The 27129-nt window shown below is 51.6% G+C and overlaps 1 protein-coding gene across 11 annotated transcripts in view; it reads right to left on the reverse strand.

Annotated features, from left to right (window-relative positions):
• Window positions 1–27129, reverse strand: part of MGLL (monoglyceride lipase) — a 110539-nt gene that overhangs the window by 65548 nt on the left and 17862 nt on the right. For 10 of the 11 annotated variants that reach the window (XM_023619862.2, XM_001488819.5, XM_023619861.2 and 7 more), the window contains exon 3: window positions 4573–4679. In XM_023619862.2, the coding sequence (XP_023475630.1) occupies window positions 4573–4679 (107 nt within the window). Of the gene's footprint in view, window positions 1–4572; window positions 4680–16227; window positions 19019–27129 lie in introns of those variants that run through there. The other variant, XM_023619857.2, reaches the window with a different exon arrangement.

A 27129-nucleotide genomic window follows, 5' to 3' on the forward strand; every position in this document is an offset into this window, starting at 1 on the left:
TCCCGAGCCTTGCAAGCCAGAGGCTCACTCTCCTTCTATTCCTGCCGCTAAGCTCCAGGGCCCAGCTAAATCCTTGGGCCAGGATTTCTACCTGAACAGGACATGAGCGTGTGACATCGTGTGTGTGTTTTTTGCCTGTAAGGTCTCCTCTGTCTGGAACGGTGTTTCTCACCCCTGGCCACACATTAGAACCACTCAGGGTGATTTTAGAAGTCTCAATGCCCCGGCCACACCCAGGACCAAAGAACCAGAGCCTCTATGAGAGAGGACCCAGGCATCAGTACTTTTCAAGGCTCCTCAGTAATTTCAATGGGCAGCCAAGGTGAGAACCTCAGCTCTCAATGATCAGTGCCTCTCTCTACACCCTTTCTTCTCCTGGCAAGCTCCTACTCACCCGACAAGACCCAGCCACCTTGCCAGCCCTCCAGACGTTGGGGAAGCCTGTGTATGTCTGAGCACACCTTGGCACACCTGAGTCATAAGCCTTGTGGTTCCTCTGCTTCAGCCTAAATCCACATCACGTTCAAGGTGCACCTGACAGCTGCCCCGGCCGCGACCTTGGCTACCAGCCTCAGAGTTCACGGCCACTGTGCTGGGTCTCTCCATGAGGAGGAGATTCAGCAGCGCCCTGCCAGCGTGGATACGTTCATGTGGCTGCTCTGCTGTGGATATTTAAGACATTTCTGGTCTGATCTATTCTGGATCACAACTCCTTCATTCATTCAACAAACACTAGTGACGCCGCTACTCTCTGCTCAGTCCTGGGCTCTGCACAGCAGATGAGAAGGTTGTGGGGGCAGAGGGAAGAGCTACCCCAGGACACAATAAGACACAGTCTCTGTTTGCCAGGAGCTGACTGCCTCCATCACAGAGGAACAGCTGCCAACAGGAGAATAAACACCATCGTGAGGCTGAGCACAAGGAGGGGCTGCTTAACTTTTCTGGGGGAGAGAGGTTACTGTGCCACTAGGATGACAGTGGCTGTGTCCGCGTTTCTCCCCATAAGACACCTAACGCAGGGCTGGCAGACAATCAGGAACTTTAACCACTACTTACTCATGATGCCAGTCATAGCCTTCACATCAAAAATTATGAAAGAATATAGGGATGGCGGGACAGAAAGGCGACACGGTTATACCCAGAGACTCTATACAGTAGAAACGGTTGCGAAATGCTCTCTCAAATAATAACCCTGGAAGTACGGTGCGGCAGAGGATGAGATGGCCACTAGCACCGTCCATCCTCTGCTTCTTTCTTACGCACAGAACCCTGTTTTGTTGGGATCAGAAAATATGCTGTCAGCAAATCATCTTCCCTGCCTCCCTTGCAGCTGAGGGAGCCACGTGATGCAGTGCTGGCCAACGGGACGCAGCCGGCATCTGCCAGGGAGCTCCAAGAAAGGTCTGCTTTCCTAATAGGAGCCCAGCCCCGTAGTCTGCGCTGCTTCCTGCATCTCCTTCCTGCCTCTGCGTGCAGTCCAACGGCCCCCGCCTGGCACGTGCACTTTGGTGCAATGAGAACGGACTCCCTTGACTGTACACCCTCGGAATCCTTCCCTCTAAAATGGGGAGGTAACGTTAACTGTTATGAGGAATTAGAGATGGTGCACAGAAAGTGCCTACTGCAGGGCCTGGAATGCAGTCAGCGCTCAACAAACGGCAGGAATCATAATTCTCCTTGCTGGCAAGCTGTTCATACCCATGAGGTCATCCTGTAAAATTCTAAGGTTAAAATAGAAAACAAAGTTAAATGAAATACTGAACTGCCCTGTGCACAGTCCCCAGGTGTGCTGAGAGACACAGGCAGGCTGCCACCACTGCACGTGGAGATTCCTGTGTAAACAATGCAACACTGTAAGACAGCTGAGCAACGAGATCAACTTCAAATCAAGTTAGCAGCAGATTTGTAGAAAGCCGTGTTTCTATCAACCGTATTCATGAAACCAGGTCGGGAGGCCTGGTCCTTTGTTAAAGCACTTTCGCATCTATGGCTTCATTCTGTCCTCGCAGCAGCCCTCCAGGCCTGACCAACGACCCGCCTGGGCAGCAACACCCACTTGAGAGCCCAGAGCCCCTGACTCCCGGCCTACTCCTACTCAGAGCCTTGGGGTCCCTGGATCAGGTACCAGCACGCCAGCTGGTCTGCACTGTGGCGGGAGGGGGTCTGGGAGGGGCCAACTGAAGGTAAAGAAGGCCCCCACTCTGTTGGGCCCTCCATGTGCCCCATCTCCCCACAATGCTCACTGCAGCCCAGCCTTTGGAGACGACAGCCCATGTGCAGACGAGAGGACTAGGGCTTGGAGTGAACCGTTACACCAGGTCCCCGAGACCACACAGCTGGGAAGCGCAGTCCCCTGGGGCCTTGGACCCTGGTGTGTTTGAGTCTGAGCGCTTTTGCTGTTGGAGCCGAAGGTCCCAGCAGCAGGCCTCTGACAACACACAAGAGCGCAGGATGACAACGTGACTACGACATGGAAGATTTGGGCCAGGAGTGCACTGAGGCCATGGGCCCTTGAGCAGGTTTTTTAGCCCTGTGCTTTTAATCCTTCATGTACCTCCAGGTGGCACGACAAACGCCCTGACAGTCTCCTGTATATGCTTTATTTAAATTTGAAGCCATGTTGGAAAGGATGACGTCTGCATACGTCTCTGTGTGTATTCTTGCATGGTGTGAACAGAGTGGCAGGCAATAAAGGAGGGCCGGCCGTAGAACCAGCAGGCCGGGTTCAGATCCCTCCTCTCACTCACGCGTTTTTCAGCAAGAAGGAAGCGAAGCACAGATCGCCCCGTGACCGCTTCTGCAGCCCGCACCAGACCCCGCGGGGACAGCCACTCACCCGCTGTGTCCTACTAAGTAAGGTGCGGTCGGCTCCATCTGTGGACAACAAAAGTCACACACGTTTACCTGGGTTCATTGTGGGAATGAAACATGCCCCTCAGACACTTGCCAGAGAGATTTCCAGTGAGTCGCTGGAAGAAACCCACAGACAAAGTAACTTAAAGCAGGTGAACGTGGACAACGGGCTTCAAGTTACACTGAGAACGTCGCGGGGCTGTGCCTCAGCTTTAGCGCGATTCCGGAAACATCAAAGGGGGCTGCTGCTTTTCTCCCTTTACTCTAGAAAAGAAGCCTTTTAAAATTGTTTTTCAAATCTCCACAGTCAGACAAAATGAATAAGGCACAACAGTCACCTGCGCCCACAGATTTGGCCAAGGACATCTGATAAGAAGGGAATCGACGCCAAGATTCAAACCAGAGACTTTTTTCAGGATGTCCCTATTCGTTCAGTTTGAAGATAATGACGAGGATTGCAATGAATTTTAATGGAGACGAATGCAATAGGAGAAAAATAATTCCTATCCTGGGCCTGCAAAGCAAAAAGTGCCCAACTCAATGATGACACAGCCCCCACAGGGAAAATCAGGACAATCCTCGAATGTTATTTCTCAGTCTCACAAATATTACTGGGACCATTCGCAAAGCACTAAAGAACATTACAACCATAATAAGAAAGAATTTAGTCAATATTCTCAATTACGAGGATGCTTGCACATATCTGCTTAAAAAGGGCTTTCCGCATGAAAGGCCCCAGCAAGCTGTTTATGCCCACATCAGCAGCTCTCTGTACCCAGACAGCTTTCCCTCCTGGTTACAAGGCCTCCTGGTCCCATCACTGCTCCCCTCTCCCTCTTTCCAGCAACGTCACTTAATTATCTATTTTAAAATCAGATAAAACAGAAGCAACATTTCTGGATCCAGGCCAGGATGCTAGATTTCTGCACTGAAGCTGTGGGTACCCACCAGGCTGGGTCACAGGGAACTCTTCCTTCTAAAGACTCTTAGGCAAAAAACGGTCTAAGTTGGGAGCCTTCCTAGCCATGGAGAATGTCCCAGAAACAAGGAACCTCGTACTGACTTAGGCAAGGACCACTGCATTTTGATGGTTATTGTGGATCTTGTTATATGACAAAGAATCAAAGACTTGGCCTGTGGTCGTGTATGTACGTGTGTGTGCATATGTGTACATGTGTGCGTGTGCATATTCGAGGTGTGTGTGTTCGGGGCTTTCTTGGGACCAGTATGGCCTCCTGAGGCATGTTCCGTTCTCCTGGTCTGAAATGCTTTGTAAACCCCTCGGGGTCGTGCTGAGGTTTCAACCGCACTTGCACTGAGGACACGCTTCCATCTGGAGTCCCCTGGGAGAAAACCAGGGCCCATTTTGTACAGAAAGCGCTTTGTAAATGGAAGAGAGGATTACTTGGCCTGGGGCAAGTTATTCTGTAAACACATTCCAACTGGTTTTTCAGTTGAGCTTTCTAATCAGCCTGTATTCAACCCCAGACTCAACAGAAACTGCTGCTCAGACATATTTTTTGTTTACATAACCACATTTTTTTTTACTTAGAAACATCCCATGGAGAAAGTCTTTTCCCAGTTCCACTGCAGCAATCAGAAGAGAATAACAGGAGGAAGAAGGATGGAGGTGAAATGGACTAGAAAGGAGGATCCCCAAATTGCCAGGCATCAGCCAGCAGCCCGGGCCCTGCCCGCAGCGGCCCTGGGGGTACTCACCGTGGTCGTGGGCAAACACCAGCAGCCCCAGCCCCACCAGCATCTGAGCCAGCTCATCATAGCGGCCGCAGTGTTCCCCAGCGCCATGGGACACAAAGATGAGGGCCCTGCGGACGAGAGGGCAGCTGGGTTAGGAAGGCAGGAGACCACGAGGCTGCAGCTTAAGCAGTATGGAGCTTTGCGACATCAGCCACGAGTCAGAGACTGAATCACAAACTAATGTGTTAGCGAGAGGGAGCTGGGCTTCAGGGTCACACAAGATGGAGCCCAAATCCTGGCTCTGCTGGGAGCTCTCAGGCAAAGGACCCAGTCCACGAAGCTTCATTTCTTCGCCTGTCAAATAGTAACCATAACAGCATCTCCCTCCAGGGGAGCTGGAGGGTCCCAGCAGCTAATTTATGCTGAGCACCAGGCACAGTGCTGGCAGGTCCTCCATGGGTGATGGTTTCTGCCAAACCAGGCCACCTAGGTGGCCCAGACCTTGCCAATCAGGGCACTCTGTGGCCGAGGCCACAGTGATTGGCTCAGGGACAGGCAAGTGACTCAAGCTAAGCCAACCAGGTCCAATTAGAGCTGACCCGAGTTTTGGTTGGAGTAGCCAGCAGACATTTTCATTTCCCACAAGACTGGAGCCACGGAGGCCGTACGGCTACAGTTGCCCCAACATCTGGCCAAGACTCAGGGTGAGGTGACCCAACAGAAGAGAGCCACGTGAAGGAGGGACACCAAGTCCTAATGGTGTTGTTGAACCCTGAATCCAGCTGGACCTGAAGCCAGCCTTTCCCCCAAAACCTCACCTTTTGTTGTGTTGTTGAGGTCATTGGGTTTTCTGTTACCTGAGAAGAATCCTGACTGACACGCAGCTCTTTGCATCTTTAAGTGCAATAATTTTACTCCTATACTCATTCTTCCACAGGCTACTGGAAATTGTGTTATGTGTGCGCCTTTTATTCTCTTCCCCTCTTTCTCCACCTGGCAAACTCCTCCCCTTCCTTCAAGACCCAGCCTTAAGGTTCCTCTCCTCTGAGAAAGATTTTGTGTGTGTGTGAGGAAGACTGTCACTGAGCTGACATCTGTGTCAATCTTCCTCTATTTTACGTGGGATGCTGCCACAGCATGGCTTGACTAGCAGTGCCACGTCTGCAACCCGAGATCAGAACCTGCGAATCCCGGGCCGCTGAAGGGGAGCACATGAACTCAGCCACTACACCACTGGGCCGGCCCCTAAGAGAGATTTTACAACTTCCGGAAGGTTCTGTGAAGTCTCCTCTCTCCTCTGGGCTTCCGTAGCCCTCTTTAATCCCTCTGCTGCTGCAGGGCTGACAGCTGCTTTCTGCCTACCGCCACCAGGGGCTATAACCTTCCTGAGAACATGACGAGACTGCTCCCTCACTGCGGCTTTAGTGGCCAGTACCATTTTGAACTCATGGTCGGCACTCTGCAAATGCTGTTTGAATGAATGAATGATGCAGGTTGTAAGATTTTAACATAAACAGCTATAATTCACACCCAAGATCTGTGTGGAAGAAGCCTCAGGAGCTGGAAGCAGAGCGTGCTGGGTGCTCGGTCCCAGGAAAGCCTTCCATGGGGCATGCCGCTCTGGGACGCAGACAGGAGTGGCCATCGCGCTGTGCCGCAGCCCAGCTTCTATGCTAGCCAGCAGCCCAGCAGTGGCGGGGCTAATGCGAGGGCACGGGGATTCTTAAATATACAATTGTCAAGACTTGTATTCTTAGCATAAGACCCTGGGGAGCTCCGCTCCCCTTCAGGCAAGGAGTGACTGCTGTGAGCCACACCCATCCACCCTCTGCCAATATGAGGAGGAGGACGACGACACAGCTGCTACTCCCTGAGCATTTGGTATGTGACAGTCCTGTTAAATCCACATCCAAGATTTCTAACCCACATAATCGTTGCATGTTTCATCTTCGTTAGAGCTGAGAGTGAAGATCAGAGCAGTTAACTGCCCATCACAGAGCAGGTTGGCAAAGTGTAGATAAGAGCACATCCCCACCAGCCGTCAGGTCTCCAGCGGGCCACCAGTGGGCTCAGAATACAAGCCATGCTGTCGGGTGCCTGTCTTGCCGCTCCTGGCTATCCTGCTGCTCACCTCCCCGTCCTCACAAGGGGCCTCCAGCACCGCCCTTCCCACCTCGGGCTGTGGGCCTTGTGAGACCCTCTCCTCCGAGCGCTGGCCCCCAGATATCCCACGCTGCTCCTCATGCTCAGGGCTCAGGACAGACAGCACAGCTACCACCAGCCACACTGCGACTCTGTGTTGAGGCACAATTGCGGTGTCAGAAGCCTGTGTTCTCTCTGCAGCTCGTCCCCGGCGGCTGTCAGGACAGCACGGCCCTGGTTTGCTTCACCATGACACGTTCTGTATTCTTTGAGCAGAAAAGCACCAAGTACCAGCATTAACCTCATTTCCCTGTGGCATCTGTCTTCCCTGCCTTCTCCTAAAAATACAGGAGAAGCATTTCCCTCTCCTCACTGCTCCGTGGAATGCCCGGCCACCTCTGCTTGACCGGACATGGGTCTGGGCAGATCATGCCTGCCCACCTGACGCTGCTGGCATCGGCTGCTGGCATCTCTCAGCTACTGGGGAGCGTGGCTGGAACTGCCACATGGTCATCGTCTCCCATCTGCAGAGGGGGCTGCCCTTCCAGATGGGCGGCTCAAGCACTTTAACATCCTTGGGGAATGTGGCAGCTGCTGGATTAATTCAGCCCACAGTAAATGCAGACAGACAAGTGATCAGGCCGACTCATGCAACAGTCAGCCTCTCACTGCCGGCAGGGGCCAACTCGGCAAAGGAGGAGGGCTTCAGGGATTCACTTAGCATCCAAACGAGTGGCACAGGCGTTGTCATCGTGCCTGGAATTGCCAGCACAAGTCCTCGAGGCCACCCCCGAGGCAGTATGTGGAAAAATACTTGGCCTCCTACTCTACAGAAATTTCTTCTAATCCAGTTCTGCCACACCCTGAACTCACCTGGAGAGCTTTCAAAAATGCTGAGGATGGCCCCACTCCCAGAGGAACATCTGGGTTTAACTGGTCTGGGGTGGGAAAAGCTCCCCGGTTGTTCTGGTGTGTAGCAAGGTGGAGAAGCACCTGCTCTCATCACAGTGTGTGGCTCGGGTGACGATGCTGCTCAGATGCCACACGGAACTCACCAGCGGCGAGAAGGCAGCCATTCTGGAGTGGAGGCTTACAGCCACTCTGAGCCGCTTATCCCTGAGCAGCACCCCATGTAAACCGCGGGTGCGTCTGTAGAGATGCAGCAGCTCCTGGAGCTTGCAGCTGCCCTCCATTTGGGAACGAAGCAGACGGGTGTGGCCATCCCATCGCAGGGAGCAGAGGCTCCTGCAGCTCTTCTCTGCTCAGGTGGGGCCCACCTGTAGGCTCAGTCCCCTCCCCCCAGACCCAGGTCGGACATCTCAGCAGACACACCTCTCACAACTGGCCTCACTCTGGTCTTAAGCTGATGCCGCCATCAGTGGCGTTCTCCTGAGTTCCTGGATTCAGGTATTGCCTGGACCCCAATTCTGATCATCCATCCACCTCCTCTTCCCTACACTTACTTGTTCCCTGGACCTGAGTCTGTTTCGTAGAAACTTCATCTGGCAAACTGAAAATCAAATCATGTTACCTCTGCTCTAAACCCTTCGGACACTTCCCGCTGCAACAGAACAAGGCCTGCCCCCGCAGTGGCCTCCAGCCCCTTGCCTGTGCCATAGCCTGGTCCCTGGTGCCCAGATATGCCCATTGGGGCATGCCGGTAAATGTTTAACCCCGGGGGGGAGGTGATCCTGACTTTCACTGTTGCCAGTTTCCACCGTGCAGATATGCTCTCAGCATGGCTGATCCCAAGTTATTAACGCTCAGGTCGCGGGGCACAGACTTGAGAAGAGGTGCGACGATCGCCGGCTCGGCACACGACTGGCCAGCCCGTTCCCACCTTGGCGCCTCTGCACCTACTGAGGCTTCTGCCGGCAACCCTCCCTTCGCATGCTGGCTTTGGCGACCTGCGGCTCTCAGGCCTTTTCTGCCCACTTCAGCTGAAGCGTGTCTTTGGCACTCTCATCATCTGAAATTCGTATCCCTCCGCCATGTTTTCTTTCCTCCCCTCGAAGGTGTTCCACAAGGCAGAGCTCTCATCTGCCCTGCTTACTGCTATACTCTCCACTGAAAAGAATGCTGGTGCATAGTAGGAGCTTTGTAAGGATGTGTGGATGGACTGGATGGCTCCTGGGGCCTGGATCCCTCTGGCCGCTACAGGCCCCACGTTCGGAGCTCAGGCCCAGGAGCAGGGGCCTCGGGAAGCCGCTGGCACTGGGGTTTTCCATTGCTTTATCCTCCCACCTGTCAGGACACCCCACCTCCCCTTGTCAGAGCTCCCTCCCTCCCCCACCACACACTTGCTGTAGGTGAAGCCACCGTCTAAACCCAAGCCGGGCTGTCCCCAGCTCCCAATGCTCCTCAGCACCCGGCCCACCCCCAGCTCCCCCACCCTTTGCCATGAACACACAAGGCAAGTCCTGAGCTGTGTAGTTTATGTCGGCTCTGTCTGGGGAAGGGGAAATCCCCCAGCACGAGGCTTCCTGATGCAACTTCCACAGTCACCCGGGCACCGCCTGGAACTTCTCTTTGGGGTTTCACAGGACACCATGATTCTATTTCTGCTCTGAAAACATGCAGCACTAAGGAACCATGATGTTGAGAACATTGCGTAAACAGCGCCATTGCTGGGAGGCCATGCACAGAGAGCGAGCCCTGAAGCCAGGACCACTTGGTTTGATTCCCAGCACAGCCATGCGTGACCCTGGGCAAGTGGCCTGGCTGCTCTGAGCCTGCACACACAGGATGGCGGCAACAGTGATCCCTCGACTGAGCTCGTCCAGAAATACTGACTCCAGGCTTACCACGTGCCAGGCTCCGGGCACACAGAGAGGGACGAACAACACTGTCCCTCCCCTCACATGTAAGCGTGTACCGTGAGAAGTGCCATGACACAAAGAGAGGGGACCACAGGGAGCTGTGCTTGGACGGAAGGGAGTGGCCGGGGAAGGCTTCTCAGTGTGTTTAAGCTGAGAACTCCAGGCTGAGAGAGACACAATATCATGGGTGCAGATGACAGCCGTCCGGGTGCAGGGTCCCACCCGGGCCAGCACAGGTGTGCCTCTCCCAGGCACAGAAGGCAGGCCTGCGAGGTGAGGCGGCAGGGCCCGTGCTCTCTCTGTACAGAGGGCAGTACGGAGCATGGCAGTGACCTGCGCTGACTTACTGAAGCTTGCCTGGCTGCTGCGCACAACAGAGCAGGGAGACAGGAGATGATGTTTGTCAAGGAACCTGCAGAGACAGGCGCTTAGCAGGTGCCAGGGAAAGCGTTCCCTCCCTCCCTTGGCCTTCTGCCACCTCGACGAGGAACAGCAGCAGAAAATTAGCAGGGCCACTTATGCAGACAGGGCAATCCCCACAGGGCCAGAAATTAGGTTGCAGAAGAGGCTGGCAGAGATCTTTGTCCTGGAACTTCTTTAACGGCTGCAGTCAGTTGGGAGCCAGTCATTCCGGGAGAAGGCCTGGCTGTCAGGGGGAGGCCCAGCCCGGGAGCAGATGGCCTGCCTGGCATCCAGCCCCGGGAGGCGGGGCAGCTCCCAATAAAGCATATGCAGCCCTTGAGATGAACACGCTGCAGAACTTCTCAGAATTTATAAGCCATGTCCATGCCCAGGTTTGATGAAGTGGAATTTCTCCTCCATCAAAAAATTAATTCTCCCTTTATATCCTTTGCTTATTCATTGGGGAAGTGGCTAGCCCCTCTGGGTCTCAGTTTGCTCACCTGTAAAATGGGGATAATCCTAACACCCACGACCTCCGAGGGCATTGTGCGTGACTGAGAAAATGCACGTGGAGCACCGTGGGTCTTGCCGGCACAGAGAAAGCACTCTGTAACTGTCCACTGCGGAGCGGTTCTCTCTGATGCACAGATGGTCCAATGTAGTCTGGGGGCCTGGGCTTACGCTCCAAGCTCCCCATGAGCTAGCTCCTGGATCTGAACAGTCCCAGTGTCCCTGAGACACTGGCACGTCTTCCACGGGGCATTGAGATGAAGTGAGAGAAGGCACATGAAAGTGCTCTGAAGGGCTCTGCAACTCAAGATTGGGGCCTCTGCCTTTCCAGCCATCCACCGCCTCGCTCACCACCTGGATGGCAAGGCCCATTCGTGGACCCACCTTGTGCAGGGACCCCTGGAAGGATGCGCAGGAAACAGGCCAGCAGCCACCACTGTCTTGAAAGACAGACACCAGCGCTGGGATGAAAAGACTTCACTCCACCAAAGAGGCCCTCACTGGTTCCTACAGGACTCTGGGCTCGGCCAGGACCTGCTCCCATCTCCATCTGCACCTCTGTAGAGCGGGGCCCGCGACGCCTCCCTCACAAGGCCTTCGGGAGAATTAAATGAGCTGATATGGCGAAAGCCCTCAGCGCAGCCTGGCACCCAGCAGAAAGCAGTGGCCTCCTTCCTGTGTGCCTCTCCCAGCAGGGCCAGCCTTCATCAGAAGAGGAGCTGAAGGCCCACCTGAAGAATGGCCTGCTCACTTGATTAGGAGACAGTCAGAAAGCTAAGGCTGTGTTGGAGGAAACTACTAGTCAGAGGGATACGGTGGATGTTCCTCCCCGTGGGCAGCAGCTACGGTGGTGAGGGGTGGTGAGGCGGGGTCCTCTGATCCAGACTGGGGAAGGAGCCTGACGACGTCCTCAAATGAAGGGGCGGGAGGGCGCCGCCCACCTCTTCCGGGGCAGTCTGTACTGTTACTTCTCGCTTATTTCCAAGGCATCCCACTCAGGCAGCTGGATGGCTTGCTTCCTCATCCACTTCCACCAGGCTCCTTACTGCCAAATTTTATGACTTGAAAAAATTCACCCGGCACGTCTGTCATCAGGCCTGTGAGTGGGACCATGGGGTTGAGTTGGACCCCTTTCCCATAACTAAAACAGGAGCGTGACGGGCTCTGTTGGAATCCAAATTTAACTGTTTCCCCTCCTCTTTCAGAGTTCCAGGAGGACCTTGCTCCTCTCTCCCTGGCAGGGCTCCGGCAGCACGAATAGCGTGCAGGGGGACGGAAATAGAACGTAAACCTGTGAAGGGGTCTAAAATTTCATAGAAGGAACTAGAAATAGACTTCTCATTTGTACAACAGATCAATAATGCCTATTTCCCAGGGTCTTTGTGAGGACTGATTGAGGGAATTTATGGAAAATAACCCAGCAGGATGCTTGGTGCAGAGTCAGGCAGGCATTACATAATAGCCACCGCTAACAGCCGGTATTTACCGAGGCCAGAGACTGGTCTAAGCGTGTTCTGTGCTAACTCATTCAACCCTCACAACAACCTCACCAGGCGAGGATAGCTATTTTCTCCATTTTACACATGAGAAAAGTGAGAGGCTAACCAGCTTGCCTGAGGTCACACAGCAAAAGGTTTGAACCCAGCAGAATTTGAACCCAGTCAGGCTGGCTCAAAGATGTCTGCACTCCTGACCACGGTGTGATTACATAAGAAGAGGAAGATTCCACGGAATCATGTCACGGTGTGTGGTCAAGTGGTGTCCCAAAGCCCCCTTGCCCTGACCAGCTTATTCCTGTGGTCTCCCGCCCAGCCCACCCCTTCTCCAACCCTGGACCCCAATCCAAGAAGGACATCAACACACCACCTCTGGTTCCTCCACACAGCACCTCTGCCCGTGTCCCGTGATTTGGCACATGTTCCACTCATGCCCTCCATGAGGTCCTTCCCAGCTTCCAGGCTGAGGGAGCTGTTCCCTCCTGGGCCCTGTGACACTGCCTTCACATCTCTTTATCCAGCGCTCATCATAATCTATTGTAAGTAGATCACGTGTCCTTTGAGGACAAGGACCATGTTTTATTTATTCATCCTGGTGTCCCGTGCCTAGCAGCTAGCCCGGCCTCTGTTCCATAAATGCTGAATGAACGAATGAATGAATGAATGAAGTGTCTCAGAGAAGGCAGAGACACCCGTGGGCTGGAACAGTCAAGGGAGCATCCTGGAGGCCTAGAGACCACTCCTGCAGCCCCTCCCACTCTTTTGAAAGCCGCTGATCCCCCTCTTAAACCCGCTTCCACTCTGCCTGGCGACGAGGCTTCTGCCGTCTGCAGCCCAGCAGATACCAACCCCTCAACAGAGGCAGGGACTGCTCTGGGCCCGAGGAAGGGCAGAGTGCAGACAGCTGAGGAGGATCTGAAAGGAGCCACAGGAGGCGGGCGGGGAGCTGTGGCCGACTCAGGAGGCTCCAGGAGAGGAGGAGAGGAATCAGGTGGTTGAGAAGAGGGCGGGGACACACGACAGGAGGGGGAGGGAAGCTCTGCTGAGTGGGCACAGGGAGCGAGAGCACAGAGGACCCAGACTGGGGGGCAGAACCGCTGACTGCATCCCCCAGGCTCGGAGGAGGTGACAAGGCAGAGGGACACAAACTCAAGGTTCAGGAACACGATGGGAATTAGACTAATCGTCTCTAAACCCAACCCAATCTTAGTCTTTTTAAAAGGTGGAGCTTCAATGGAGGCATTTTCCGAGGAGAAAAAATAAAAAATAATTTTTAAAAGGTCACAGTGGAAGTTTCCTCATGCATTCTTTCACTTAACATACCTTTCAAAATGTGCGCAACCCAAAACCCAGAACAACCTTTTTTTTTTAAAGATTGGCACCTGAGCTAACAACTGTTGCCAATCTTCTTTTTGTTTTTTTTCTGCTTTATCTCCCCAAATCCCCCCCATACATAGTTGTATATCTTAGTTGCAGGTCCTTCTAGTTGTGGCATGTGGGACGCCGCCTCAACGCGGCCTGACGAGCGGTGCCATGTCCGCGCCCAGGATCCGAACAAGCAAAACCCTGGGCCACCGCAGTGGAGCATGTGAACTTAACCACTCGGCCACGGGGCCTGGCCCCCAGAACAGCTTTGCATCCAGCATGTTTTACCTCAAATGCTGCTGTCCACCCTCAAATTATTTTTTTTTTATTATTATCATAAAGAACACTATAAAACAGAAGACCTTGGCTAGGCCAAGATAAGACGTTTGGTACAGATCATTAAAAGCAGATAAACCGACCGTGACCCTGATTAGCAACTACCGTGCTAACCGCCGTGGGGCACAGCAGCGCCCTGGGGGCCAGGCTGCACCCACTCTCTGGGCTGGAATCCGGGTCTGCCCCTCACTGGCCACAGGCCTCAGACCAGTGTCTCAGTTTCCTTATCTGTAAAATGGGCACCAGTAACAGCCCCTCCCTCCCCAGTCACGAGGACTGAGTCAGTGATGTGGAGCACTGAGCCTGGCGCCCAGCAGCTAGTGAGCACTCAGTCCACATGAGCTCATGTTATCTCGCCAGGCATGACCTAAGTGTCACCGTTTCATGCCATTTTGAGAATTAAGGACACGGGCACAGAGATGTTAAATATTCAGCCAAAATCACACACATGCCAAACACTGAAGGAGGGAAATTTGATTCAAGGACCCTGTTTTTTAATCAGTAGATTAAATGGGGATGATCTCATGGGAGGGAAATTGGGGGGAGCTTTTCGTGTTCCCGAGGGGCAAGAAGGAGGAGTGATGGATTGTGAATAGCTTCTGTGCAGGATGGGTCTTCACAGAGGGCAGCAGTCACCTCATCAGCTGGAGGTTCCCTATGGAACACCTGATTCTACTCTGCAATCCTGAAATGAAGGCACTGCCTCTTTCACTCATTCATCACTGATTGACTAGACTCAGCACATGTCAAGGCATCTAAGGAGCCCACGAATAACCCACAGCACTGCCTCCCCACCCCACCCCTTCCCGCAGCCTCTTGCCATCCCCCGGATTGAATGCCTGGCCTTCTAGTTAGTGTCCCTAACTCAGCCCTGCACCCGTCTGCCTGCCGGCTTCCTGCAGCACCCCGGTCTAGGAGCCTGGACTCCTCCCATACATGTTGCCCCACTGCCCATTACCCCTGGACCCACCATGGGGACCAGAGCCGCTGCCTCCACTCTGATGTGACCCAGGGCTTATACAGGCCGGCTGGGCGAGGCCCTGGTCCTCCGCGACTCACGCCCACTTCTCTCTTCCCCACTGGAGAGCACGGTTGGGTCCCCAAAGTGCAGGCTTAGGGTGTGGCCAGCCGAATCCCTGGTGAGCCCTTCCCCCAGAGCACAGTGCTCCTAGAAACAGAAGACGCAGAAGACAGGTGCAAATGGAGGTCCCCGAGCTCCTGCCCACATTCCCGTGTTCTGAGATTTGCCTGTCATCACGAGTGCTTCTGGATCACTTGAGAGCTCATCCTGCACACCCTCCTGCCCCAGGCATTAGAGAGCCCTTTCTCTTTTTCTTGTTTGTCTGCGAGCCCCCTATTTTAAAGTACTCTGAGAAGAATCTGCAGCCCCCAGGGTAGCCACGGCCCAGCCACAGTTCAGACTTCATATCCTGATTATTCTGCACACTTGCCGTGGGTTCTTTTTGTGTCTATGTTGGAAGTGTCTGTGCATCTCTTAGCTACCCCACTATGCAAAAAAGGAGACATTCTTATTTGCTGAGGTAGGTGCTTTACATATGCTATGCTGTCGAATGAGCTGCTTGATTACCCCACCCCCAGCCTCCTCCCAGGACCAGGAGCAGGAGACTCAGTGCCAGCATGGGCCATTTATCCCAATACTGAGCTCTTGAGGCCGGGCGTTTCTTCCTCACCTTTTATGGAAATTCTCCGTGATGCAGCCGGCTCCCTTTGCATTTGTTCTGTCCTCATGGGAAGGGGAAGTATGGGTCCCTCTTCTGGAACATGCCCCATGCCAGCCCCTGGAAGCCACTCACTAGGCCAAACCTATGCATCTAGATCTCTCTCCGTGCAGACCTATACCCAGCGATCTGGCTTTCAGATACTTGGTTTAATCAACTCATTCACTTTATTTTTATCTCACAGACCAATGATACAACAGAAAAACATGGCCACTGCCCATAAACGTGTGTCTACAAGATTTGATGGAACGAGATTAGAGAAAACGTAGAGTAATGGAAAGGGGAAGCTTTAAAAACCAGCTCTCCCTGGTTTGAACCCTACCTTTGGTGTGAGAAAGTCGCTCACAGCCTCAGGTGCCTTACCTAATAAAAGAGGAATAAGAACCCCTGGCCTGCAGACGTGTTGGGAAGATTAAACGACAACGTGTTGGGAAGATTAAATGACAACGTTCTCACAAGGCTCAGCATCACACCTGCCCCGTAGTGCGTGGCTTCCTTTTCTCCTTACGTGCCGGACTGTATAAGCCAAGTCATGTGAGAACATGCGAAGGATGCTTGCACTTTGAAAGAATGCTCCAGACAACCATTTAGTTACATGGCAGGTCACCCCCTGGTTTTCTGGTCTGTGCATTTGGGTTTTCAAATACACAGGCCCGGGGTGCCTTCATTTGCACCTGTCTTCTACGTCTTCTGTTTCTGGGAGCATTGTGGCCTGGGGGAGGGGCTGCGTATCTGACTCACAAATGTTGTGTATCTGACTCACAAAAAGCAGGCCCACGTGCCAAAAATGGGTGAGCCTAATTCCACCTGGCGGTCATGACTTGAAATATTTTACCTTGGGAGCAGTGATGATGGTTGTCAGCCTACCTAAATCTGAAGGAATTCTCCATTCGTCTGGCTGCGAGCCAGATGGAACTCTTCGCAGCTCCAACATGCTGACGATGGCTCCTGCCAGAGGAGCAAAGCAACCAGAGTGGAACCAGGTGTTCGGCAGGATGACAGCCACCCTGGACCTCAGCTGGCTCAGCAGCTCTCCGTGCCACACTCGAGTCTCCGTCTGCAGCCCGTGTATGTCCACGGGGAGGGAGAGAAGAAGCTGGCTGGCAGATTTGCACAAACTGCATGGTTTCGAGAACCCCACTTAGCATAACTCCTGATAAACCCAAGTTATCAAAACATTAGAAAAATAGGTAATGTGTGTGTAGCTTATAACACAAATATGATTTTATTTTAAAAATTACAACCACCACCTATTTTGAGCGCCTCTGTGGCACAGGCCAGGCTACGTGGTCTGTAGGCACAGTCTCACCCCCACAACTGGAAGAGCTGCAGACCCCATGGAATCTTCTCAGATGTCAGTCTGGTCCCTCTTCCTAAGTGCCCGTTCTTACTTCACAGAAACCACGTCTGCCTGGATCGTGGTGGAAGTTATCAGAAAGTTTCTAACTTTCTCATAGCAAGACTACCGCATACGAAGATGTTGCTGCGGCTCCTGAGAAGGCTCCTCGGCGGGCCGCGAGGCATCCGCTTGCCCTTGCCGACCAACGTCCAGCGTTAGAATTTGGGAGGTGATTGCGAGGGTGCCTGCCCAGATATTTCAGTCCAGAGGAAGCAAAAGGTTTAGCACTATTTTAAGTAGCTACTAAGAATTATATTAAGAGGGAATAATTAATGTTCCTGGTGAACTTATGAAGTGAAAAAAGCTTGCCATCAAATCTCCATTTTTTACAATATGAAAAAAATGCACAGGCCCGTGACCACATACAGTTTATCTACGTTTGAAAAAGGAATGCCAGTCATTCTGAAAAATGGAAAAATACAGACAAGCATAAAGAAAAAATAAAATCCATCTACAATCTCACCACCCAGCGATAATCATTATGAACATTATGGTAGATTTCCTTCCAGGTTCTTCCTTTCCATATATATTTAAATTTGTTTAGAATAATTATAATTTAACTGTAATCACACTACACGTTGCATTTTGGATCGTGCTTTCGATTCCTTAGCATCTTTCCATGAGCAAGCTCCCCCGGGCAGAGCACCGTCCACTTCGGAGCTGCCATGAGACCGAATGGGGAGATCATCCGAAAAAGCCCCCAGCACCGGGGAGGTGGCTGGGAAATGGTTAGATGACAAACAGGTGGCACTTGAGCCACTACCCCCACTCCTGAACTCAGCAGACATTACTAACCAATCACGGCTCCCTGTTCTGCCGAATCCCAGGAAGCCTCTGAGCCTTTTTTGGCGCCACAGTCTGGACGGCACGTATGATATTCCTGCGCTGGGCCCTGGTTTTGAAAAGGCAGATCTGAGCAGCTTCATTTCCCAGCGTCCGCCTGGGAGGATTTCTCCACTACCTGAGCGTCGAGCCTCCTGCCTTCGATGAATCTGCGGTTGGACCTTTTACAGTTAGCTTGAACCGTCACTAAATAGCATGTGGAGCTAATGCATGTGGGCTGCCATTCTCAGGGTCTGGCTTCACACCTCTGGCCAGGCGTCCAGCAGATGGGCGGCCTCCCTGATGTGTAACTAGTGACAGGGCAGAATTTAGTTCCAGACCAGGCCATCTTCATTCCCAGGCCGTCAAAAGAATGTTATGACACAAGCCTCAGAACAGCAACATACTGAAGCCAAAGTGCCCCAGGACAAGTGTCACCCGTGTCTGGAGTTGTCCAGTCTTCTGAGCACTGAACCAGGGTAAAGCCCTCCCAGGATAAGGATAATTAAATTCCAATGTGGGCCTGCCCTGAAGTTATTCAACTAGAAAGTTACAAGCCACAGCAAAGGTGCATTTCCACCGAAATGTGCAAAAGCAAATCCAGCATCAAGCAGCCTGAAACAGAGGGGAACAGACAGTTTGACACATTTTAACACCTAATTTATCACACCGCTAACATCTCTCTTTGGGCACTGATTGTATCCCCCTGGGCCACCAGCATGCCTGCCTTACCTAGCCTGCTAAGCCAAGAGGTTCTGGAAGGCGATGGCTTACCCACTCTGCAGAACCTCGTGGGAGCCTGCGATCGAGCGGTGTGTCTGCAGGCGGGGCTGGCAGAATAGAAGCATGCGATACCACGCTGTCACCAGGCACAGGAGGACATGTTGTACCACCCACATGCCTGTCACTGTGGGCTTCGTGACCATGTCAACATTCGCCCTCCCCCCCCCCCACACTGTCCTTGTTTCTCTGCAGAGGACATGTCCAGGACTGCTCTCCACTCAGCGCTGGCACGTTCATTCCTCGGTCTCTGCCAGCCTCTCCTTGGCTGGCTCCTCTCACTCCTCCATTCCATGTGGCTGTCCCCAAGAAGACCTGGGCACAGCAAAGCAAGGCCAAGCCCCTCCTCCACCCACAGCCTTGCTTTCTGCAGGCAAAGAAAAATGTTTCCAAGATGCACAAGACAGCACATCTTCTCAACACTGCTCCCCCCGACCCTCCCAGGCTCACTCTAGGCCTGCTCTGCACATCGCCTCTGTGCTGAGCTACGAGACCTCTGCAAGCAGAAACCCAGGGCCAAAACATGGAGATCTAGCATAATCCTTTCACTACGGTTGCCCATAACTCCTTATTTATATGCCTAAGCTTGTATATAGTCTCAATATCACTAATATCCTAAACTATTCCAGATTAGAAAGACAACATAAAATCAAAAACAACATAAAATCAAAATTCTTGCTATAGCACAGGAGAGCATTCCCAATGGGCTCCTAACCCTCATCTCCAGCCTCATCTCAGCATCAACACCAACTACACAAAGGTCAGTGTTGCCAGGTTGGCAAGGTGTGTGTGTTAGCTCACTGTGAATTTGCGCCAGCTAAATAATCATGATAAAGTGAACACCCACGTCAGCACTGTAGAAGCACGTGTGGATCTCCTTCTCCTCCCGAGAAGTCCTGCCTCCTGTGAAAATCATTTCCTGGCTTCTCTTCATAGTTTAACCACCTGCGTATATAGGTCAACAATGATCTGTCTAGTTTAGCCTGTGTTTGAATGTTTATGTAAATAGACTTATCTTAATGGTGTTTCTGAGTCTTATTTCTTTTGTTCAATATGCTTTGGGGACTCATCCACATGGATACGTGTAGCAGGAGTATATTTTTCACTACTGTATAGTATTCCACCGTGAGAATATTCTATAACGTATTTATCCATTCTCCTACAGATGGACATTTGGATTGTTTCCAGTTTGAGTTTGTTACAAGTCATGCTGCTGTGGACATACTTGGGTATGTCTCCTGGTGCTCCTGGGCAAAAGTGTCTCTATGACGTACATCTGGTAGTAGAGTCACTGGATAGGGCATGAAGACAGGCAGCTCTACCAGGTGATGACAAATTGTCTTCCAAAGAGCTTCGTCCAATTCACACTCCTGCCTGTGGCAGATGGGTACTCCTTTGTCCACATCCTCATCAACACTTGGTGATGTGACACTTTGTATTTGCCAGTCAAATGGGTGTGAAATGGAGTCTCACTGTGGTTTTCATTCCCGTTTCCCAGGTTATCAATGAGGTTGCATGCCTCCTGGTACATGAGGAGCCTTTGGGCTGCACTGTCCCATGCTGCCATGACCATATACCCTCTGGAGTACTCTTTCCTCTTTGCCTGGTGAGCTCCTGCTCATTCTGCAACACCCAGTTCAAATGGAACCTTCTAGGGAACAGTGTCCTTCCAGTTTTCCCAGCTAGAATGAGTCATGCTTCCCTCTGGGTTCTCACGCCCCTAGTTCATGACACAGGACTTGTGTCACACTTCTTGCTGTCCCTAGGCTGGAATAATCTGTTTCCTTGCTGGCTCTGCCAGTAAATGACAGTCTCCCTTATTCTCTCTTATTTCTATAACTCAGAACGACGCCTGGCACAGAGCGGCTGCTCGTTATGTTTGTTGACGGATTTCATCAAGTTTAGAGAAAAACCTTTCTAGCAGAGAGTAGTTTGGGTTTAGGTAGAGAAGAAGTTTGGATTTAGACAGACAGACAGACAGACGTGGACTCTTCACAACCCTCTGTGCGTCAGCCCAGCACCTGGGGCTCTGGGGGCGCCGGCCTCTGCCGTTCCGCCTCCACTTTGCCCTGAGCCCTCAGCCCCGGGTCTCCTCCAGCTCCTACATGCCCGGTTTGGACTCCTGTCTTGTTCTTGGCCCTGTGACCACACCTGGGCTCCTGCAGACGGCCTCTGGACACTGAGCGTGGACTGACCTCTCCCCACAGGCCTTCAATGAGGGCTCACCTCTCTCACATTTGTTCTCTCCATTCTCTCTGCCACCACCCTCGACCCTTACTACCTCAGACCTGATGATTATGACAGCCTCCCAACTCGACACCCTGCGCCAGCCTCTCCCATGCAAATCTGTGCTGACACAAAACCCAGCTTTCTATTGTGTTGACAACTAAAAGTTGTCCACGCTCTCCTCCGACATCAGACTCATTCTCAGCCCCAGACCTTTCCTCTGCCCTCTCCCTGCCTGGGGGCGCTGGCCATCCTATCGCCTCCGTGGAAGTTTCCCATCCTAAGAGGCTCTGCTCCAGGGCCTTCCCAGAGTGCTCTGGCCAGTGGGACCCTGGTGAGACTGTGGATAGTCAGGGATCCACAATGAAGTGAGGCCACAGATGCCATGGCCAAGCCAGGGAGCCCCTGAGAGAAATCACGGGTGGAGCAGGCAGGAGGCGGGAGCGGAAGGAGCCCACCGGGGGGGCACAAATAACGAGGGTCAGGATGAGAGAGCAGCGGAATTTCCACAAGGAAGCGAAGACGTGAAGGGATAGGCAAGGCCATGTCCAACATCATCAAACATGCAGGATAAATTGTCAGGGACCAAGAGCTCCGAAGAAGCTGGAGGGAAGGACACACATACCGAGGGAGCGTCCACTCACCCAAAGCCTAATCCATTCTCCCAGGAGATTCTTCCTAGGAGCCCTTTGATGTAAGTAACCTTAGCACAATCTTACAGATGAGGAAACTGAGGGTGAAAGAGGTGAGGTTGTTCGCTGGTCATCAGAAGAGCTGGAACTAGAATTTGGATCCACCTGACTCTGAATCTATGCTTTGCCCATTCCACTACAACCCCGAGGGATCTCGCTCCTCACCCTGGCTCCATCCCTCACCAGTGGTTTCTGGTGCTTATGTAACTTCTCTGAATCTACCCTGCTTCTCAGGGTGGGCAAGAAGATGAACGAGATTATGTGTGTGAACAGCATTTTGTCAACTGTATATTATTACAATTTCACGACCTCAAGTTCTTTCTTAGAATGAGACGTGTAAATAAATGAGTGAACAAATGAATGAAATCATGAATCGACTCTCTCTACTCTTTCCTGTTTCATGGCCAATGTCTCATCTCCCAGCTATGTCACAGGCAGAGACATGAATAGGGTTTCCTGGGGGCCCCCAAACTGCTCACCACAGAGCTCCCTGACAAAGAAAGCCTGAATATCATTTATTAAATGAGTAAATGACCACATGCCTGCATGATAATAATGAATACGTATAGCACTTTACTCGTGAGAGACCAGCATTAAACATTCATGAAAGAGGAGGTGGTCTTCACAGCAGACTGCCAATTGACTGCCCCAAACTCCATTCTCCCTTCTTCCACAGTAATAGAATTTTACCTGGACATGGCTGCCCAGAGAGAGACCACATTCCCCAGCCTTCCTTGTAGCTAGGTGTAACCACATGACTAATTTATGCCAATGCAACATGAAAAGAAGTGAGTTATGCAATTTCCACAACACCCTCTTGAAAACAATTTGCTTGCTTTGCTCTCTTTCTCCACGGTTTGGAACACAGAAATGGCAATGACCCAGCTTTGCTCACTGGACCAACCCTAGGGGGAGGCAGGGCAGAAAGATGGCAGGAACCTGGGCCCCTGAATGACTGTGTGGAGCTGAGCGGCCATGCCAAGCTTGACTCACTCTGGACTGGTAAGGGAGAGAGAAATAGACTTCTGTCTTATATAAGCAACTAAATTTGGGGGTTTCTTTTTTACAGTGCTCAGCCTGAACCTTAACAAATGTAGATTTGTATTAATAAGATTGCCCACATGTGGAGGGACAAGTTGACCTGGGTTCAATCCAGGCTCTGTTACTTCCTAACCTGTGACTTTGGGTAAGTTGCTCAACTTCTGTTTCCTCATCTGTGAAATGGGGATGACAATAGGACCTGGAGTGAGGATTAAATGACACAGAATACACACAGCAAAGCTGGCTATTGTTATTATCATCCTATCAAATGTTTTCCTGCTCGGAGAGCCCCAGCCAGGCCACCCTGTGTCAGTCATCCTGTGCCAGAGGAAGTAGCTTTTATGTTGGTCCCCTGTGTGGTTAGCTGTTGTCTTCGTGCTACAAATGATTTTGCTGTCCTCATACCCATTTTAATGCAAGATCCCTAACAAGCATGGTACTAAGAAGGGCAGAGTAAAGTTCAGATGCATTCAAGGTTTGGGAATATTTTCCAAAGCATCTATTGCCTTTAAATATATACACATATATTTTCATATTTATAGTTATATACATATAAATAAATAATAAACTTTTTATGTTTCAAGAAAAGATGAAGCCCCATGAGAGAGGCCAGAAGGCTGCTATGATGACACCCATAACATGACACCAAGGAGGAGCACAACTGCCTGTCACCAGCCGGATGCCCATGCTGCTCTCAGACCTTCATTTCTTCATCGACAGTCATTGAGTGCTTTGTCTGGGCCAGGCACTGGTTTAGGCTCTGGGGACACATCTGAATTAGATAAAGTGCCCACCCTTACAACGCTTCCGGTGTAGTGCCGGAGGCAGAACGATTAGCAATACACGTATGCCAGGTCGTGTTAAGCACTATGGAGAAAACAGTCAGGGTCAGGGGACAGAAGGATATTCTGCTTGGTCCTTTACAACACAGAACGACTTCCCACAGTCTAGACATACTAGAGCTACAAGGTGCAAGACTTTGGCCAGACAATCTCCAAAGAAGATACATGAATCGCCAACGGGAACGTGAAAAAGTGCTCAACATCACAATCATCAGGGAAACGCAAATCAAACCCACAGTGAGCTAACGCCTCACTCCTGTTAGAACGGCCATCATCAAGACAAGAGATGACAAATGCTGGTGAGGACGCAGAGAAAAGGGAACCCTTGTGCACTGTTGGGGGGATTGCAAACTGGTACAGCCATTATGGAAAACAGCATGGAGGTTCCTCAAAAGATTAAAAATAGAAGCACCACGTGATCCAGCAATTCCACTTCTGGGAACATATCCAAAGGAAGCGAAAACACTACCTTGAAGAGATGTCTGCAGCCCTCTGTTCATCGCAGCATTATTCACAATAGCCAAGACACGGGAACACCCTAAGTGTTCACCGACAGATAAAGAAGTTGTGGGGTATGTATACAATGGAATACTATTCAGCCATAAAAAGGAAGGAAATTCTGCCATTTGCGACAACATGGATGGACTTTGAGGGCATCATGCTAAGTGCAACCTCAGGCAGAGAAAGACAAATACTGTACGATTTGATTTGTATGTGGAATCTGAAAAAAGAGAAAAAAACAAACTCATAGAAAAAGAGATCAGATTTGTGGTTACCAGAGGTGCAGGGTTGGGGGAGGGGGAACTGGAGGAAAGTGGTCAAAAGGAACAAACCTCCAGTTACAAGATAAACAAGTACTAGGGACGTAATGCACAACACGATGACTATAGCTAACGATCCGTGTGATATGTACGAAAGTTGTTAGGAGACTAATGCTGAGTTCTCATCACAAGGAAAAAAAACGTTTTTCTTTTTTTTTCTAACTGTATGAGATGATAGATGTTAACTAAACTTATCTGGGTAATCATTTCACCATATATGTAAGTCAAATCATTATGTTGGACACCTCACACTTACACAAGGCTGTGTGGCAATTAGATCTCAAAACTGAAAATAACAACGACAAGAGTTGGGTCAGAGAGGGCTTCATTAACTTAAGTGCATGCCTTACTGCTGCCAATAAAATGCCAAAACAACCAAATGTGGGGTCCCACCCAGGCACTTAGCAGCCCGGCAGTTCGAGTACCCAAAATGCGGTAATGGACAGCACAGATTCCCTAAGGACACGCCATTAGCCTCTCCCACATATCCTCCTTCCTGCAATCTCCAGGAGGTGCTGGAACTTTGTCAGTTCCAGCGAAGGGAGGTGGCTAATTGCCTCACACAAGCCGAGCTGAAACTTAGATGGAAATTACGATCCCTCCAACATCAGATATGCCCTGCCTCAAAATAATTTCCTACATTTTGTGGGACGCAGCCTCCAGGAATGATTTATTTTTAATTGCAAAGCAGTTTTGTACCGAAAGAGGCGGAGAGATTAAGACCCTTCATGAACACGTGGCCTCTCTTCAGAGGCCTCTTCTGGCAGCGTGGCCTTGGCTAGCTCTGGAAAGGTTTCTTGTGCCAAAGGGCTCTTCAGAGGCCCCATCCAGATCAATATTCGGAAGTGCCTTCTGGGAAATCACCAATGGCCTGTGGAAGGCACATGGCATGACTCTCAGGACGGTCCATTAACGAAGAGCTTCACAGCTGTCCCAAGGTTCCGGAAACCGAAGGCTGAGGGGCCCGATGTTGGACGGGCTGACTTGGCCTCTGTGTGAAAGAGCTCTGGGCTCTGTTTTCCCAGCCGGAGCCTCTTCTTTACTGAGTAGAAGAAGGTCTCTGTTTGCTCTTGTTCCCAACAGTGGGGCGTCCACCTGCGGGCCACCTGAAGTGCTCTGGCCTCTAGCTGTTCCCCTGAATCCTTCCAGCTGCCAACAGGCTCGCAGCAACAGCCGACGCAGACAAGCTCATGCCATCTGGGCTGCTTGTGCTGTGCAGGCAAATTCCAGAGGAAGAGAACAGCACACTCATTTCCAGGGTGACCTTCAAATGCAGATGTGTGTATACACCAGGAGGGGAGAAAATGGAAGAGAGCGAGACCATCAGTCTCTCGGAGGGATGGTACAAATGCTCAACACTGACCATTTGGTAGGATGAATCTTGGGGGTACAGAACTCCCATCTTACAGGCTCTCAGCCTGTAAGATTCCCACAGTGGTGGCTCTCAGGATGAATTACGGAGGTTCTGGGACACAGCATTAGATAACATTACAATGCACAAGGAGACTGTTATTTTTCTCCCTAAGCCGCCTCATTCCGATCTCTGAGCATGTTAAGGGAGGATCTCAGTAAGGTGCTGATCTGTCTTAAAGACCTCTTGAACACTAGCCAATTTGCATTTTCAGGACACGGAGGGAAGCCCCAGGTTCAGGGCTCTCAGCGCAGTGCTGGAATTTAGCAACTTTAGCACTGTGGTTTTGTTTGCTCCTGTGGTCACCTTCTATTGATGGCATCTAACATTGGTTTCCCATTTCCTGAGTTAGAATAACGCTTCCTCTTCAAATAGATGTCAAGTGAACAAGAAAGTGAGTTGAGTCCAAGAAGAGTATGAAGAAATAATACTCAATGCAAACAACTGCAGTAAAAATCACACAGGCGGCATGGGAGCCACGGAGGTGTGGGGACAACAGACCCGATGAGGGCGCACAGTGTCTCCCCCTGGGAACGGCCAAGAAACTCTGACCTGTGCAGGGTCACCAGGCCCCTCTCCCCGCGGGGTGCTCCCTGTGGCCTTTGGGAAGCATTTGAAGACTCACTCGGAAGTAGAGACGGAAGAGCGAGCCATGAGACAGAAATGACCTGAATGAGAGCCAGGCGGTTAGGAGGTGAACCTCCAAAAAGGCCCCGGGGGAACCGGAAAGCCCTGTTGCCAGTAAGACAAGTAGCAGAGCGAGCTGAGCAGCAGAGCGCTGGACGGCAGGCGGACACGGAGCTCAGGCCTGCCTCTGTTGCCGGCCAGCAGGTCCCCGTCCAAACATCACCTGGGCTCAAAGCAGTCCCGACTGCCCTGGCGGAGGCAGCCACCGCCTCTGCTCACTTGTCACCGGTCCCACATGCCCCCACTTGTCACCTATCCCTCAACTATTTTCTTGCTGGCCTGAGGACTTCTGGCTTCCTGGGGATGCGACCCTCAGCTCACGCGGCTCTGACTCCCTGGCTCCTGCCGCTGCTGCTAGATCTCTACCAGGGAAGGAAGGACCCCAACTCCTCTATGCCTCAGTTTCCACATCTGTAGAGATAAGAGAGAAATGGTCAGGCCAGGCCAGCAATCCCAGAGAGGCTCTAGGAGGAAGTGGGCAAGTGTCCACGGGACCCTCAGTCCCCAGAGATGACCCCCGTCCCAAAGGACAAGGAGACCAGCACCGACTGCTGGGAGGAAGGCCACTTGAGTTCTCAGGAGAAACCTCTCCTCACAGAGCCCACAGGAGACTCTGGAGAGAGGGCAGCTCCACGCGGATGTGGCCATAACACTTAGCTTCTTCTTAAAGGCTTTGCAAGGGAAATGTTTACCAGGGTAGCTGCAACGCGATTTTGGACCTGGACGAAACAGGAAACCACCGGCAGAGATGACAGGAAGTTTCTTTAGTCAGAGAAGCAGCTCCCAACATTCCTATAAGAATGTGCCGGGTTCCATCTTATGTAACATTACATTTTTTTTTCCTGGAAGGAGAACAGCCTGAACTTTCCAAGTCTGCAGATGGCTCTGAGTTCTTCTGGGTGGGGAAATGCCAAGCGGATGGCAATAAACCATCAAGAATTTATTGAGAAGGCAGGAGAGGTGAGATGCGCGTAGAGCGATGAATTTAAGGGAAATGGTCACAGTTTTATGGGCACAATGGGGGCTCTGAGCTCTGCTGTGACTCTAA

This window comes from Equus caballus, chromosome 16, assembly GCF_041296265.1.
Source record: "Equus caballus isolate H_3958 breed thoroughbred chromosome 16, TB-T2T, whole genome shotgun sequence".
NCBI lineage: Eukaryota > Metazoa > Chordata > Mammalia > Perissodactyla > Equidae > Equus > Equus caballus.